General features: G+C 38.9%; 1 protein-coding gene across 1 annotated transcript in view; it reads left to right on the plus strand.

Moving 5' to 3' along the window:
- PWWP2A (PWWP domain containing 2A) overlaps positions 1-18631 on the plus strand; it is a 34088-nt gene that overhangs the window by 696 nt on the left and 14761 nt on the right. The window contains 1 exon segment of the mRNA XM_023754065.1: positions 6228-6280. Within this exon segment, the coding sequence (XP_023609833.1) occupies positions 6228-6280 (53 nt within the window).

Genomic DNA, 18631 nt, shown 5'->3' on the forward strand with positions numbered 1-18631 from the left:
CGCCTGGGGGAGAAGCTCTTTTCGGGTCTCATGGATCTGTACAAAAAGGTACGCGCCCATCCCAGCACGCCCTGGGGCCGCCCGGTCATGCTCGGTTCCCCCGGAAGCAAACCCAGGGCGGCCCCTTCAACACCTGCTGCCCGGCGCCCCGCTGCCCGCACCGCCCTCGGATTCCCGCGTGGCGCGCGCTCCGAGTGGGGCAGGCGCGCGAGGCCAGGAGAGGGCGGTCCCTGCCCAGGTGAGCGCCTGCGAGGGCAAGGTGTGCCACCAGGTGGGGGGCGCATGGTGCGGATGGGTCTGCAGATCCTACCCACCACCCATTCGCGCCTCCATTCGCGCGGCTCAGCCACTCTAGGGCGGGGGTCTGCGTTCATGCAAAATGCAAAGGGCTTTTGCCGAGAACCGGGTGCTGGGCCGCGGAGATTGCTCGGGAGGCACTTCTGCTCGCCAATTAGCCTGTAACTTTGATCAGGGTGGAGGAAGGGGTGTGCGCATTGGGATTCCCAGAAGGTTACCTGTCACTCCCTATGGGGAAGAGGATGCATTTAAAATGAGCCGTTTGACGGTTATTCTTACAGTTGGAACTCATTCTCCTTAGATAATTGTTCAACAGGAAACACATTTGGCTCATTATGATGATCGTGTTAAGGAAAGTCTAAAGAAGAGATTGGGTTTTTTAAAAACCTTGAATATCAAGGTGGTGTGATATGTGTTCGCATACGGACTTCCAATACTGTAGATACAGTTTATGTATTAAACAAGCTCACCCACAAGTCTCTGTCTTATCCAGTACATTTTCATCTTTTGATTTAAAATATTTATGAGCATTGCTTTTAATTAGGTAAAGAAGAAAGTCTAGAGTTAAGTTAACCTTTTTACTCTTCTTTTGCAGATGTGAAGTGCAGACTCCCATTCACGGCTCTCCATTCTGTTTCCTGCAACAGCACACACACTGATGGTATCTCACCTGTTTGGAAATGGCTTATTTTAGTATGTTTTACTTTTAACTCCTTGGCCCTCCCATTAAGGTTCAAGAGTCCTTTCCCATTTGCGGGGGAAAAAATCTATTTAAAATACATTTCGAAGTACAGTATGATGTTTGGAGCAAAAAATGTGGAGCCTTTACAGTTATTTTGGCGAAAAATGGGGAGCCCTTACAGTTTCTTTGAAAAAATGGGGAGTCTTTACAATTATTTCTGCACGTTGTTTAGTCTCAAGTTTTTTAAGTTTTTTTTTTGTAATTTTGACTTTAGGACTTTTGCACTTTGGTTTTCATAGTTAGGAAGCAAAATAAGACTAGTGTGCTTTCTACTGATGTATTTAATAGCAAAAGAGAGACTCAGTAGTGTGTATGCTATTGAATCAAACAGAAGTGAAGGCCGGTGATTGTGTGAGAATCTGGATTTCAAATCTGCAAAAGGAAGGTGTGACAAGGTAAGTTGTTTCTGGAAATGGAATGGTTAGTGCTTTCCTTTTTTTAGGTGCTCATTGTATTTTACTTTTTAAAATTTCTTTGGTAGAGAATTGCAATTTATTTTTTGAGTTTTGGTGTATTTTGCTAATTAGTGCGTCTTATAAGCAGCAGTTTCTTTTGTTGGGGAAGCTGTTTTTATTATTAACCTTTTACACTTTAATGTTTTTGAAGTGAAAATGTAAAAGGATAATCTTAAAGTATTTTTTTAAAAAGCCATTAAGGGAAACATCAACTTTTCATTCAACAATATTTATTGAGTGCATCTGTGTGTAAGACACCCTCCCAGGTATTCCTCCTTCTTTGCGCTTCACAGGTGGTGTGGTTTTTACAAACTGAGGACAAAACCCTCCACCAGCCACACCAGCCACGGTGATTGAGTGCTTTCACAGGCACTTTCAGGGTTAGCTGATGATCCACGAGATACCCTTTATAGACTACCAAGACCATGACCGTAGTTCTCAGTTGCTTTAAAAACAGTTTGTGTCCTTTTCGAATTGGCCATTGAATTAAACCTTTAGGTATAAATAAGAGCTTCCTATTGAGTGCCTATTATGTATCCGGCATTGTGTCACATACTTTATTTAGCCTTTATAACTTTCATTTATATAGGAGAAGATTGAGGTTCATTTAATTTTACTAGTCATTTAGCTTATAAATGGATCTAAAAAGCCTAACTTCTACTTCCATGTTAAAAAGTTAGTTGGGCTGGCAAATTTTCTTTTAAGTAGTAAGTAAAGAATTGTATATTTCTGAAATTTAGTACTTATCTTGATTTCAGTAGCAGTGTGGGTAATCCATAGACTATGGTTGTTACAGCCAAGTAGATTCTTAATTTTTTTAAAAAAAATATTTTATTGATTTTTTTACAGAGAGGAAGGGAGAGGGATAGAGAGCTAGAAACATCTGTGAGAAACATCGATCAGCTGCCTCCTGCACGCCCCCTACTGGGGATGTGCCCTCAACCAAGGTACATGCCCTTGACCTGAATCGAACCCGGCACCCTTGAGTCCGCAGGCCGATGCTCTATCCACTGAGCCAAACCAGTCAGGGCAGATTCTTAATTTTTTTAAAAATATGTTTTTATTGATTTCAGTGAGGAAGGGAGAGGAAGAGATAGAAGCATAAATAATGAGAGAAGAATTCTTTGGGTGCCTCCTGCATGTGCCCTGACCCGGGAATCAAACCGTGACCTCTTGGTTCATAGGTCTGTGCTCAACCACTGAGCCACGCCGGCAGGGCCAAGCAGATTCTTTAGTCAGCTAATAGCCATGGAGTCTTCTGCCTGGAGATTCCCCATTTTCTTAGCTGTATATTGGGATGCAGAGTATGCTCTGAAGTTTTGGTTCTTGCTCGTACAGTGAGGTAGGTAGGAAAAAATTAACATTTGGGAGACTACTAAGTGCATCAATGTATGTGCTTTTCTTCGGTCTAAAAAAGGGCCAGTTATTGCTTTTATTAATTATTCTAATATTATGCATGGTACAGAAATGTCTTTTAAAGTTGCAAGAGTTGTATACCATATAGAAAGTGATCATAGAGTACAGGATTTCACATACACCTGGATTGATAAAGAGTCTCCTTTTGTTAAGCGTTTGACATTCTTCCCTTTCCTGTCATTGTATTATATTATTTTTTGGTCTGATTTTTAGAGTAAGTAGATTGAAGAACACATTTTGGGGGAGAATCTCTTTATGAAAAAATGAGCAGGACACACGTAATTAAACTGAAAGAAAAGAAAAGAAGGTGGTAGTAAGTAGTAGCTCAATCTGGACAGTGTCAGGCTTCTTGGGTTCTAGTGTTGGCCTCCAGTTAACACTGTGACTTTGGGCAAATCTGCCTCTCTGGGCTCTAGTCTCCAGTTCTTTTGAGGCTAAATCATTTTGACTTTTGGCAGTTTACTTAAGCACAAACAAGCAAACAAACTTTATGCCTCAGTTTATGTGTGTGTGTGTGAAGTGAATAGGGTGACCAGTGGTCTGGTTTTCCTGTCTCATCCTGGATTGATACTTCTTCCTCCTTTCGTTCTTCAATGTAGGTTGCTTTGGCCAATAAGTGACCCTAAAAGTAAGGGTATTTGAATATCTGGTTAGAACAGATTTTATGTATAATAGTATTTATTTGAAACTTTATAAATGCCTTTAAGGTGAGGCATGCATTCTCTAGTTTACTCTAGGCTCCTTCACTATTTTATACCCAGCCTTCTTAGGTAGATTAAATTATTTGACTACTTTTGAATTCATTAGCAATGTCTAATGACAGTAGTGTAATACTAGCAGATAAAAATAATCAACTAACCCACAAATTTAATTTGGTTTTTGTATTTCCTTTTCTTCCTTAACATTATACTTTAAAAAAATTTTTTTTCCAGGACATATTTTATTTTATGCTTTTGAAATTTTGACAGGTACATTTTGTTCATTTAGCATTCTGTATTAAGCATTCCTTCAAGTTGCTAAACTGTCTTAATGGTTATTTTAGGATAGAATAATAAGTTAGTAATTGTACCATAATTTTTAATTTTTTATTATGGGAAATGAACCTCCATGTATGTACAGTGGGGCCTTGACTTACGAGTGTCCCGACTAACGAGTTTTTCGAGATACGAGCCGTCTCTCGGCCGATTTTTTGCTTTGAGTTGCGAGCTAAAATTCGGGTTACGAGCCAGCTTCAGATACCCCACCGCTAGTTGGCGCAGCGACCATCACAGTGAACGCCACAACATCAGCCCAACATCACGTGTCTCACTTTAAGATTTGACATACGAGTACGAGCTCCGTCATGGAACGAATTAAACTCGTAAGTCAAGGCCCCACTATATTACCCTTGCTTCGATATTTTTCAACCATTAGCCAAACTTGTGTCATCATATGTCCACTCCTGGATTATTTTGAAGAAATCCTAAACATACCACTTGACTATAAATATTTCAGTATAGATCTCCAAAAAGATAAAGACTTTAAAAACTGAAACTGTACTGCTATTACCACACCTAAAATAACAGCAATTCCTTTGTATCATATCCAGTTAGGGTTATAATTTCACAGATAAGTCTTAAAATTAACATCTCAGTCAACATCTGTTTTGTTTACATCAGGATCTAAGTAAAGTTTATACATTGCAATTGGTTGGTAAGTTACATAAGATTTTTCTTCTGCAGTTCTGTCACTGCTTTTATTCGCTTGTAGTTTTTTTTGTTAAATCATAGTTTGGTAGAATTTTCCATATTCTGAATTTTTTTTCCGATGCATTCCCATAACATTTTTAAAATAGTTCTTTTCCCTCAGGAGCGAACTGAAGGGACAACCACAGTCCTGGGAGGGTCACTTTTGAAACCCTTGTTTTGAGTCATTAGAAATGATGTGGAAGTCTCTTGTCTACTGGCAAACTTTTAGACCTATCCCTTAAATACACCTCCAACTTCAGTAATTCCAAACAGAAAAATTTAACCGGTCAAGATTATCTGCAAAGGCAAGAGTTTTCTCAGCTTTCTCAACAGGGACAGTATTTTCCTGGGACCTATGGTTTCTGTCTATGCAGAGGGATCATTTAAATTGTTTAGTACTGTTTTCCATATCTTAAAAATAATTATAAAATAATTATATGAAATCCTGAAAAATCTTTCTGAATTCCATTTTTTGGACCTGACATAAATTAAGAAATCATGAAATAAATGCTAATGCTTAAAAATCCTTGTGCATTTTAATTTTGTGATACATGTTTATTAAAGGTTGTAGTTCAGAACTGGAAGATCACAACATTTTACAAATGTTGACTTTTTGTGTGTGTATGTGGTATTTTGTTGCATAAAAAAAGAATTGGAAGTAATTTCTTTAGAAAACTTCAGATTTCTCTAAGTTCTTAAAGCAATTTGTAGAAAATTTACTTGTTATTTAAGAAAATATAAACCAAGACAATGATTTTTTTTCTTTACAGAGACCATGAAACCTATGGTGCAATAGCCCTACTTTTGGTGGGAAAAATATACAGCCATTCTGGTGAAGCAGTGAGTAGTGGTGTCAGTAGCTTATGCTAAGCATCCAGGTTGAGAATTTAGGCCCTCAAGTAGTATGCTTGAATGGTTATGTGGAGTTGTACATATTTGAAACACTTAAATATTTGTTGGTGATTATTCTGCTCATATCCCGAGGTGTTGAGAAAGGCCTCACACAGTAAAATAGCATGGAGGAAAGTGCTGATCACTTTCTGGCCCAGACAGCTGTAGGGACACTTAGTACGATGCTAGTATACATGTACTGTATTGAGAGGGAGCTAGCACTTCGATTGTATGTTGGACTGATGATTTTTTGGAAGTGATTAATTGTTGGATATTAAAAGCCTAGTTTGAATCTGAGTAAAGAATCCTGTAATATCATGGCATTAAATTTTATAACTAAACCTTATAAACTGGATAACAAGATGTGTTATATACCAACTGTGCCAGGCATGTTTTATTGGACTTGGGATTTTTAATGAGGTTAATTTTCAACCTTTTTTGCGTGTAAATAAGACCATACTTCACTGTGTATTGTGCTCTTGATGCAACTAAGTTTAATCTTCCTAAGATTAAACTTTTCTGTGTGGGGCTTTAAAAAAGGTTGTTGTAGCATGTGCTCATCTTCTCTGTTAAGACAGTTATTTTCACATTGATAGAGAATGAAAGATGTCCTTAGTGGTTTATTTGTGCCTATAAAGCATATCCTTATTTCTTTATACTTATTCGCCCTGTTCTCCTTAAATTCCCAAACTAATTTAGGCACACATTACCAGAAGAACACAGCTTGCCCTAGTGACAGATCTTGCAAGAAAGTGAGTGGAGGTTAAGTTACACTCTGGGTGGATTTAATATAGAATGCTTTCGCTAAACACTTTTGGGCAGTGGGCCTCAAAACAAATGTACATAAGATTTCTGAGCTCCTCTCCATCACTTTGCATTTTTAACAAGGTGATTCTCAGACCATATTTGGAGATAATTTTTTTAGGGGGTGAGGGATTGTTTTGCCAAAATAGTAGAATGATAAATTGTTAAACCTGTTTTAAAAGTTACTGGTTAATTTCAAATGGGTGTAATTACAAAAAAGCAATACATTTGGGGATGGGCCACTTAGGTGGCAGATGTAAATCCTTATTACAGAAGTGGTAACTAAACTTGCAAATAGTTTAAGTCTGGTTGCCCACTAGAAATTTCGGGAGACCATAATTTTTACCTCTTTACCTTTGGTCCAATTTTGTATGGTCACTTTACTGCAGAATAGTGTTTTTCAGCTTTTGAAAACTTGGACCTCTTAGAATAATTGATTATACTTTTCTGCATATTCCCAACATCTAAGAAGGTTGCCAAGCTTTACTTTCTGTAATTAATAGTAGCTACTATGTATTTTCCACTCTTTTTATTTTATTTTTTAATCCTCACATAGGGTTATGTTTTCATTGATTTAAGAGAAAAAAACATTGATTGTGAGAGAGAAACATTGATTGGCCGGCTGCCTCTCTTATGCACCCCACGGTGGTTATGAGGGGATGGAACCTGCAGTTTGAGTATGTTCCCTGACCAGGAATCCAACTTAAAACCTTTTGGTGTACCAGACGGTCCAACCAACTGAGCCACTGGGTTAGGGCTCTATTTCCCACTCTTATGCAGGCATTGTGCCAAGCACTTTGTATACATTGTTTCATTTTACTCTGGAACATCCAATGAAGTTAAATTCTAATCTCATTTCACAGATAAAGGGAGATTTAAATAAATTGCCTAAAATATAGATGACAGATATTAGTAGGTGTATTGACAGTGATATTTTGAATGATAGACTGTTCTCTAAGGTTTGAAAACAATCCTGTTCTAATACATTTGACTATATTTTATCACGACCATTTTAGCTTATGATTTTGGTGGGGCTGTTACTTTGGTAGGTAGAAATGATAGACCTCCCTGTTCCTCACTGAACCAGGGAACAGCCACTGCTTTGAAGATGTGAATTGCTCTTTAGTTCAGTTTAGTGACCTCTTTGGGCATTTTGGAAATGGCGTTTCTTCTTCATATGTGGTCCTGGATCTTAGATTAGGTAGCCTTCATTTTGCCTTGGTTGGCCTGGCCCTGGCAACAGTGGAGTCCCACTTGTTTTTGAGAGCAGTCAGATTTGGAGCTCCTAGAGCACAAGATCAGAATTTAAGAGTTGGATGATTGCATTAGAAAAGGATTTTAAAGACTAACATACAATAAGTTGCTGGAAAACCTGTTTATTGTAAAACTAGAGGCCCGGTGCACAAAAATTTGTGCACTTGGGAGGGTCCCTCAGCCCGGCCTGTGCCCTCTCGCAGTCTGGGACCCCTTGGGGAATGACCACCCACTGGCTTAGGCCCGATCCCCGGGGGATTGGGCCTAAGCTGGCAGTCAGAAATCCTTCTGGCAGCCTGGGAACCCTTGGGGGATGTCCACTTGCCAGCGGGGAGCAGGCATAGCTGCAGTTGGACATTCTTAGTGCTGCTGAGGAGGCGGGAGAGGCTCCCACCACCACTGCTGTACTGGCAGCCATCAGCCTGGCTTGTGGCTGGGAGCACACTGACCACCAGGGAGCAGCTCCTGCATTGAGCGTCTGCCCCCGGTGGTCAGTGTGTGTCATAGTGACCAGTCATTCCCAGTCTTTCTGCTGTTAGGGTCAATTTGCATATTACCCTTTTATTATATAGGATAGGAAAAGGGATATAAATGGATTACATTCCATTTTTTAAAAAGTTCATCTGTTGACATACTTAGACTGTTGTGTGATTGTCCCTACTGGACATAATAACAAAAGAAATACTGAAAGTACATAAAAATCACAATGGAAACATAGGAAACTTAAAACTGCTTGTAATAGTATCTTAGAGCCAGGACCAAGTGTTTGAAAACTGTGATGAGTATTTACATTAATAATTAAATAGGTCCTTTAGCATTTCTGGGAAAAAGTCAAGTATGTTGCTCTAAGACAGTGGTTCTCAACCTTCCTAATGCTGCGACCCTTTAATACATTGTTTGCGGGTAGTTTTTATCGCGCGCTAACAGATGGCGCGTGGCGCGGGCCATTTTTGCTAATTTTTTTGCGCAAATGGCAACGTTCAGTAAAATTACGATAACTTTAGTTTACGTATTTATACATTACCCGCATTCTACCGCTAGTCTATAAAAAAACGTATAAATACGTTTCCCGTGCTCTACTTACTACCAGTCAACGTAAAACGTATAAATAAGTTTCCCACATACAATGTGTTTAATAGAGTTCCTTATGTTGTGGTGACCCCCCAACCATAAAATTATTTTCGTTGCTACTTCATAACTGTAATTTTGCTACTGTTATGAATCGTAATGTAAATATCTGATATGCAGGATGTATTTTTATTGTTACAAATTGAACATAATTAAAGCATAGTGGTTAATCACAAAAACAACATGTAATTATATATGTGTTTTCCGATGGTCTTAGGCGACCCCTGTGAAAGGGTCATTCGACCCCCAAAGGGGTCGCAACCCACAGTTTGAGAACCGCTGCAATAAGTGATATACAAAAATGTGAGTCAAGATGTGTCTGCTCCGAGAAATATATTTTGCTATTTTTTTAAAAATATATTTTATTGATTTTTTACAGAGAGGAAGGGAGAGAGATAGAGAGTTAGAAACATCAATGAGAGAGAAACATCGATCAGCCGCCTCCTGCACACCTCCTACTGGGGGTGTGCCCACAACCAAGGTACATGCCCTTGACCGGAATCGAACCTGGGACCTTTGAGTCCACAGGCCGACGCTCTATCCACTGAGCCAAACCGGTTATTGCTATGTTTTGCTATTTTTGTGGCCATTATCATTTTTGTGTGGTTATTTAATAATTCGTTATGATTTGAACACTATACAGATGTTATTACTATTTTTGCTTTCAAAAAGACTGAAGCATAAGTGTTTTTCTCTATAGTTTCCATTAATTATCAAGGTAAATTTTTATTTATTTTTCTCAATCACACATACACAGAGAAACACCATCAAGGTAAATTTTTTAAGAGGATCATTAGAAGGTACATGATTGGGAGCTTGAAATCTAAATTATTAGAGTTTAACTTCTTTTCCCCCACCTTCCAAAGCTACATGTGATTTTATAAGAGGATTGAATAGACTTTTTAAAAGATTGAGTAAATTTTTATGGTTAGAGAGATGTTCTGTAAGACCTTTATGCTGCTGCCTTCCCCACCCATTAATTTAAAAAGGTATTACCTGGTATTTTGTTCATAATTGGTGTATGCTTTGTTTTTATGTTGCTAAAGTCATCCTCCCTTCTCACCTATTGTAGTGCTCATAGACCTTGCAGATTGTCCTTGTAATACCTGGGGCTTTTAACTAACAACATCATCCATTTACTTACAATTAATAAAATTTAATACATTTTAATTTTAATATAGTATAGTTCTTATATATTGTGCCGACTTACTGTGTAGTAGGCCCTGTAGTAAGCTATTATGTATATTCTTTAATTTTGGTGACAATTCTATCAAGTTACTTAACTGCAATTAACATCCTAAAGCTCTGAAAACTGAAATTTTTGTTACTTTTTTGGTGGCAAAACCTATCATGACCTGAAATTATGTGAGGCTATTAGATCTATTTGTCCCATTTAGTGTGGTTCTTCATTTCACTAGTGAAATATTGATATGCTTGATAATAGGGTGCTTATTATCTTTTGCAAACAAGAAAAATCATGAATTGGGAAGCCTGTCTACATCAATGGAATTCGGAAAAGAACATGTGGACAGCTGCTCTGCTCCCTTAGTGGGGAAGCGGGGTGGGGGAGAGGATGAGGAGAGGCAGTAGTTAGGAACCTGACGGGGATTACTGCTTAGATTCATATCCTGGCTCTGCTGCTTACAACAGTGTGTTCTTGGGAAGATCACTTACCCTCTTTATTTAGTTCGTTCAACTATAAAATGGGGATAGAAATAGCACTTTAATAGGGTGGTTGTGATGATTCTCAGTTAATGTAGATGAGTACGTATTTAGAATAGTGCACGCCACATACTGCTGTAAGTGCTACTACGTGGTAGAACTAGGATGAATGTGACAACAGCTAATATAGTCACTTAATATGGGTTGGCTTGAATAGCCAATCAACCTAGATCCTGTTGTATTGTGGGCTATAGTATAATTTGCATCTTTAAAATATCTTGAAAGAATCTATAGAAACTTCAGGTAATACTGGCAAAATATAACTCTCCTCTTTAAATTAATAAGGAAAGATGATGTTTTACTAAGGATGAGATAACTAGGAGTTGCTTGCAAAATGGAAGGTGGGAGATGTTTCTCAGTAGTTTTTCTCACTAACCCCTGGGGCAGATGGCTTTATGAGGAAATTTTGGTCTTTGTCATGAAGAGAAAGTTAAAATCTTTTTCTTTTTTTTAAAAAATATATTTTATTGGTTTCTTACAGAGAGGAAGGGAGAGGGACAGAGAGCTAGAAACATCGATGAGAGAGAAACATCGATCAGCTGTCTCCTGCATACCTCCCACCGGGGATGTGCCCATAACCAAGGCACATGCCCTTCACCGGAATCTAACCTGGGACCTTTTGTCCACAGGCTGACGCTCTATCCACTGAGCCAAACCAGTTAGGGCGAAAGTTAAAATCTTAATAGGGAAATTGTTCTTACAGTCTTTCTGCTTCCTGTATTCCTTTAACACTTAATCGAAAATGGCTCCCTTTTGAGAATGACACATTTCAAAATTAAGGAAAGGAAATTTTTTTGTGCTCTTTGTACTTATTAAATGATAGGACCTGAGTAGTATAGCTGAGCTTAAGTTTTTTCTAAATATATTTTTATTGATTTCAGAGAGAAAGGGAGAGGGAGAGAGAGATAGAAACATCAATGGTGAGAGAGAATCATCGATTGCCTGCCTCCTTCATGCCCCCTACTGGGGATCGAGTCCACAACCCAGGGATGTGCCCTTGACCAGAATCGAACCTGGGACCCTTCAGTCCCCAGGCCGAAGCTCTATCCACTGAGCCAAACCAGCTAGGGCTGAGCTTAAGTTTTTAACCCTTTGCACTCGGAACCATTCTGGACATTGGCTACCAGCTACTCGACGCTACTTTGCGGCGGAAACGTGCATTTACAGACCCTCGTATTATTTAGTATAATTTTGGAACCAAGTAACGTATTATAATGATATTGGACTTATATGAATTGGGTGACATCAAGGAATGTATATTTGCAAAAAAAACAATATTTTATTGTTTATAATTTTGTACAGTATGATAAGTTTTGTAACACTCCCCAATATGCATTGCAGGCTGATTAGTGCATGTTTGACAGTAATAAGTGGTTTGACGCCTGCCACCAGGTGTTTTCCTGTTAGAACACACAATGCAGTCCCGTTTTCTTTGTCCCACATCGGGAATATGTAGTTTATTGTTTAATCCGACACAAAACCCGCTGACATTTCTTGTATATATCTTAGTAATTTTACGATATTTTGATTTAATTTCTTGTGCCATTTCAAGATAAAACTTCAGGGAAACATGCATGTCTCAAAAAGTTGCGTTGAAATAACTCAATTCCCCGTAATCACTAATAAACTGCAATGTCCCCTGAGAGGGGACATCCGAGTGATATGCTAGAATTCTGATGTCCCCTGAGAGGGGACAGCGGAGTGCAAAGGGTTAATAGTAATTTAGGCTCTTTCAATCCTTTTATTAGCCTTGTCTTGTTGAGACTAGTATTCTCTATCCATCACACTAACCCAACCTTATAACACACTCCTCTCTTTCTGCCAGACGGATTACCTTTGTTTTATTGCTTATTTAAGCCCCTGAATCCTTGTCTGTCTCTTATGGAGGAGGGAATCACACTGCTAACTGGTGACTCCTGGGCTGCATCTGGTCCTGTGTTGGCTTTCACCCACATGCTTAATGCTTTATTTTATTAGGGTTTAACTTAATTGGTTACCAACATTCCTTATTTCACTCTTCACCTAACCAGCTTCGGCCCTATAGGTGTAGTCCACTTCCTGCAGAGCCCAGTGCCTGATCACGATTCCAGTGATTTCTTTCCCTCTGAAGTTGGGAGCCTCTTGGTAATGACGATAGCATTCTAGTCTCACCTCCTGAAGTTGGGTCCTAAGGCTGGGACCTAGTTTTTTACTACAATTAGCACACTTGTTTTCAAAATAAAGATTTTGTGTTTATAGTACTTAAGGTGGGTTTGCTGGTATTTTGTCTATTTACATTTAAAATAGGACAAATTTAATATGCTTAAATGTTTTGGTGGAATATATACTAAATGTAATATACTTTTTTAAAAACTCTTAAAATTTTTATTTTTAATCATTTCAAATATTATAAACTCCATCTAGATTCACTAATTTTTGCTTTATCATTCTTTATAGAAACACTAGAGGCCTGGTGCACGAAAATTTGTGCACCGGGGCGGGGTCCCTCAGCCTGGGACGCCCCCTCTCACAGTCTGGGAGCTTTCAGGGGGTGTCCTACTGAGGGGGTGTCCCTCTGCGGGAGGCGACCATACTGATCAGAGGAAGGTGCCGCCTCCATCACCCCACTGCTGCTGCCTGAACCCAAGGCTGCCTGAGCCCCGGGCCTCGCAGCTGCTGTAGCTTTGTCGGGATGGACGCCTGGAAGACATCTGCCCTAATTAGCATATTACCCCTTTATTAGTATAGATTGTTTCCTTGAACTCTTTGAAATTAGCTTACATACATCCTCCTTTTTAAAATTTATTTTTTGTTAATCCTCACCTGAGGATTTTTTTTCCCATTGTTTTTTTTTTTTTTTGAGAGGTGGCAGGAGGGAGGATGGAGGACAGGAGACAGACAGATAGGTAGACGTCATGTGAGAGATTGGTTGTCCCTGACACGAGTCCTGGCAGGAGCCATGGTCTAGGGATCAGACCTGCAACTCAGGTATATGCCCTTGATGGGGAATTGAATGAACCTGAAACTCTGGTGTGCAGACTGCTCTAACCATTGAGCACACCAGCCAGGGCCATCCTCTTCCTTTACCCCTTAATACTTGAGCATTTATTTCCTAAGATAAAAGATAATCTCATACATAACCACAATATAATAAGTTTTCAAATTCAGGAAGCATTGATAGAGTACTTTTATCTAATATGCAGCCCATATTTCATTATTATGTCAAATTTTCCAATGTCCTTTAAAGCTTTTTTCCTCCTGTAAATGATCATGTATTGCATTTAGTTGCAATATCAAGTAGAGCATATGTAATAGGGACTATTCCTCAATTGAGGTTTGTCTTATATTTGCTCATGAGGGGGTCAGGTTCAGAGTGTTGTGTTCTCAGGGTACCTTATCTGCAGGCACACAATAGTCTTTTGTCTCATTGGGGATGCTCACTTAGATTCTCCCTCAGGTCAAGGTGTTCTGTCATTCCCCAGTGTAGTTACTATTATTTTTCTTGCACTAATAATTCCTTTACTATGAAAATATACTGCTTCTCACCGAACTTAAAATGTTTTAAATTGTGGTAAACATATAAAATGTACAGTTTTAACCATTTTTAAGTTTATAGTTTAATAAATGTTAAGCACATTTACATTGTTGTGAAACAGATCTCCAGAACTTTGTCAACTTGCAAAACTAAAACTATACCCATTAAACAGCTCCCCATTTCCTCCTCCCTCTAGCCCCTGGCAACCATGATTCTACTTTTCTCATTCTAGGAATTTGACTACTTTAGATCAGTTAAGTTGAATTATATAGTATCTGTTTTATTGTGACAGATTTATTTCACTTAGCATAATGTTCTCAAGGTTCATCCATGTTGTATCATGTGACAGGATTTCCTCTTTACGGATGAATAATGCAAATTTATATACATATTTGGTTTATTTGTCCCCTCAGTGAGGACTTGGGCTGTTTTTACTTTTTTGGCTATTGGGAATAATGCTGCTATGAACTTAGTTGTACAAAATATCTCTTTGAGACCTTGTTTTCAATTATTTTGGATATTTACCCAGGAGTGGATGTCCTGGCTTGTATTTTTAATTTTTTGAGGGTATAGATCAGTGATGGCGAACCTATGAAACTCATTTTTTTGGTTTATTTTTCTTTGTTAAATGGCATTTAAATATATAAAATAAATATCAAAAATATAAATCTTTGGCCGTAACCAGTTTGGCTCAGTGGATAGAGCGTTGGCCTGCGGACTGAAAGGTCCCAGGTTCGATTCCGGTCAAGGGCATGTGCCTTGGTTGCACATCCCCAGTGAGGGGTGTGCAGGAGGCAGCTGATCGATGTTTCTCTCTCATTGATGTTTCTAACTCTCTATCCCTCTCCCTTCCTCCCTGTAAAAAATCAATAAAATATATTTAAAAAAAAAAATAAAATAAATCTTTGTTTTACTATGGTTGCAAATATCAAAAAATTTCTATATGTGATACGGCACCAGATGTAAGTTAAGGGTTTTTCAAATTGCTGACAAGCGAAGCTCAAAAGGTTCACCATCACTGGTATAGATTTACATTTTTATTTTGTAAAATTTTCTATTGCATATGGCTGACTATTGAATTTCATTTGTGCTGAGGTTAACTTGGATATAACCAGTCACAGAGATGAACTGTGAACCAAAATAAGCTTGCTTTAGTTTTCCTTCCTCCATGGTTTATCTTGCTAATTTAAGGAATTATCCTTGAAATAAATCTGGATATTAGTTTTTAAGTTAATTGAATATAATTTTTTTTTCTTACTATAAATTCTTTAAGGGAAAAGAATTTTGGGAGGGAGTTTTCTTTTTGTCTTAGGTTGATCTTTTATTGGTCCAGCCAGAACACTGAGGCATATCTCAAAGACCCTCCTGACCTTTTTTTCCCTGAGCATTGAATTCCCCAGGACCTCTGTTTGTGTGCCTGCCTTTTTTGTTGTTGTTGCTTTATTTTCAGTGTATAATATTTTAAAAAGAATCTCCTGCAGTTGGAGTGTGCAACAATCAGAATTAGAATCATGTGTACTATAAAACTGTTGTAAACAGGAAGGAAAAGAACTCATCTCTAGGTTAGAGATGAGTTGCTTGATGTTGCTGTGAAGTTAATGCTGATGAACACTATATCAGCATTTAAAAAAAAAGTTTCAGTATAAGAGGTAGGAATTATCAATATGTCTGGCTTTTAAAAAATTGAATAATTGGTAACATTTTTAGTTTTCTTTGAGGTATTCCTTTGGAATTTGGATGATGGTTATGAGCTTCACTCCAAGAAGGGATACCTATTTAGGTATAGGATTGATTGGTAATGCTAGAAATCTCTGACCAAGTACCATAATTTTGTAAAGCTTATCCGTGAGCAAACACAGGGTTCATTTAATCAAAGCTAGAATCATCGGTAAAATTCATATGTCAAGTGGAACACAGATAATAGAAAATATCCTTCTTCCTATAATAGTCACATCATGAATTCTGGCTTAAATACTTCACATTTACATTTGTTTCACCTTTACATAGGATTCTTAGGTAAGGATTCTTTTTCATAGTGATTTTCTTTTTATTTTTTTAAGTTGATCAGAGACCTTTATTCTGGTCCCTGTCATTCATTAAGCAACCAACACAAATCATTTTCTTTTTCTCTGCCTCAAGCAGCAGCAGTTGCATCCAGACAGAAATGGAAGACACAGCCATGGAAAACCTTATAGCGAAAAACTAACAGGTTATTCTGGCTTAGGTAAAGTTAGAATAGGAAAATATATGTGCGACTTCCCAAGGACTCTGTCCTTCAAAGCTGAGGCCTACAGAGGGCTAGCTGAAGGATGCAGTAAAGGCTCACAAGTGTCCAGCTCAGTAGTCAATCCAAAGTACCTTCCAGAAAAGCAAATTCATCCACAGCTTCTATTGCATTATCCAAATCTCTCCTCTGGAGCGTTTTCCTTGTTGAGCACAGCAGTAGGCATCTTTAGCAATAGTCTCTACAAACAGTTCCGTGGCACGTGCCAGAATGAAGATGGCTTTCTGTCCCCTGAGTGACACATCAGGGTCTGCCTTAACCAGGGCCTTCACTTGCACCAGAGGCTGCCTCAAGAACCTGGCCCTGGGTGCATTCTTAGGAGCTTGCGCCTGTGGGGCTGCTGCCTCCCCACTGAACCCCTCTGTCCTGGCATCTTGAAAAATTGGTTATTGAGTACCTATATATTAGAAAAGGCTAAATGCTCAAAGTGCCTTGCAGTTAAGTAGTCAGGAAGCAAATAGGGACCAGCTGCAATGCTAGAATAAAAACCCACTTTTTGCAAAGTTTGATTTTAGTGAGAAGGGTGTCCTTTGTGGACTGGCCCAGACCCAAACTTGCCCCACCTTAGATTAAAAAAAAAAAGGCTGTCTTCTTCCCTTTGTGGTTTCTAAGTATTTGCTATAAGTTGTTGGTTTGTGGTAGCCAAGCTAATAAAGACTTTAGGAAGAAAACTATTTACATGTTAGATCCAGATATCCTGGTAATGTTGGCTCTTTCTTTTGCCTGATTTTAGGAGTGTCTACAGCCTAGTAATGAGTTACTAATGTCAAGAAGTTTTCCCAGCAAAGGTATTCTGAACCTTTTGGGGGGCATAAGGACGATTTGGAGAATCTGAGAACCAAAGACTCTAGGAAAACAGACATATATAAAACATTTGCATCTAATGTCTGGTTCTGCCTGACTACCTGAAGCAAATCCTTGGTTTCTAAGCATTTCTGCCTTAAAGGATTGGCATTATAATTGTATTAGACGCCCAGTGCATGAAAATTAATGCACTGGAGGGGGTGTCCCTCAGCCCGGCCTGCCCCCTCTCACAGTCCGGGAGCTCTCAGGGGCGGGAGGCGACCCGATGATCGGGGAAGGCACACCTCTGCTGCTGCTGCCACTGCTGGCAGCGCTACCCTTGGCCAGCCCTGGTTACCTGAGCCCCGGGCAGCCACCATCTGACGCTTGCCTGCGCCTTGGGCCGGCCCTGGGCAGCTGGGGGAGCTGAGGGGACTGGAGGACTCTGGAGCCTTGCTGCACACCTGCTGCCCCGGTGGGGCTGAGGGTACTGGGCGGGGCAGTCAGTTAGCATATTCCCTCCTTATTGGCTGTGGGTGCCGCCATCTTTGCGATGGCTTGAGGGTCAATTAGCATATTCCCTCTTTATTAGACAGGATTGTGTTTAATGCTGTTTGACTCAAATAGTGTTTAAAATTAACATGTACATATTTGATAGTGTGACTTTATTTTTATGTGCAGGAATCTGTGGGTATCGAGTTTAGTTTAAAGGTTCTTGATGGTTAGCCCAGGTAGATTAAGCCACAGTTATTTCTAATTCTACATAAGAAACAAGACTATTGACCCTGTTTTATTAGAAATTGAGAGTAGTATAAAGATGTGTGTTCCATGCCACTGCTTTGCAAACTGGGTCTGGACCTGTAAGCTTTGAAATCCATTTGATGCGTGTGACTAGCGTGAAAACAAATGAAAATAGATCAGAATAGAAAAAATTATTGTGTATCACATAAGGTTAAGTAGTCAGTGAAACTTTTACTTGAGTGTGTGTATTTATGTAGGTATAGTTGCAAACATTTATATTTAAAGCATTTTTATTGGATTATGATGTGAAAATACAGGGTGGGGCAAAAGAAGGTTTACAGTAGTATTGAAAAGACAATAAATATGTAAGAATAAACTCTTTCAATAATTAATAAGTAATATAAAAATAAACTTTCCTGGACTCAAAACTATAAACCTACTTTTGCCCCACCCTGTATTTTTTTTTTTACTAGAACAACCTTCTTTTATTTTTTTAAATATATTTTTATTGATTTCAGAGAGGAAAGGAGAGGGAGAGGGAGATAGAAACATCAATGATGATAGAGAACCATTGATTGGCTGCCTCCTGCATGCCCCCCACTGGGGATTGAGCCTACAACCCAGACATGTGCCCTTGACTGGAATCGAGTCTGGGACCCTTTAGTCTGCAGGCCAACACTTTATCCACCGAGCCAAACCAGCTAGGGACCCACCCTGTGCGATGTGATTTTTAAAAGGTAGGGATCCACAGCTCTGTATCTGTCTGCTTTCGAGGTACTGAATTTTTAGTATTTTTGTAGGGAAGTGGTGTGATGAAGGGCTTAAGAGTAAAAGGGCAACTATTTTTGAACTTTAGTGATTAATAAAGTAGAA

Source organism: Myotis lucifugus, unplaced genomic scaffold, assembly GCF_000147115.1.
Source record: "Myotis lucifugus unplaced genomic scaffold, Myoluc2.0 scaffold_56, whole genome shotgun sequence".
In the NCBI taxonomy this organism is placed as follows: Eukaryota; Metazoa; Chordata; class Mammalia; order Chiroptera; family Vespertilionidae; genus Myotis; species Myotis lucifugus.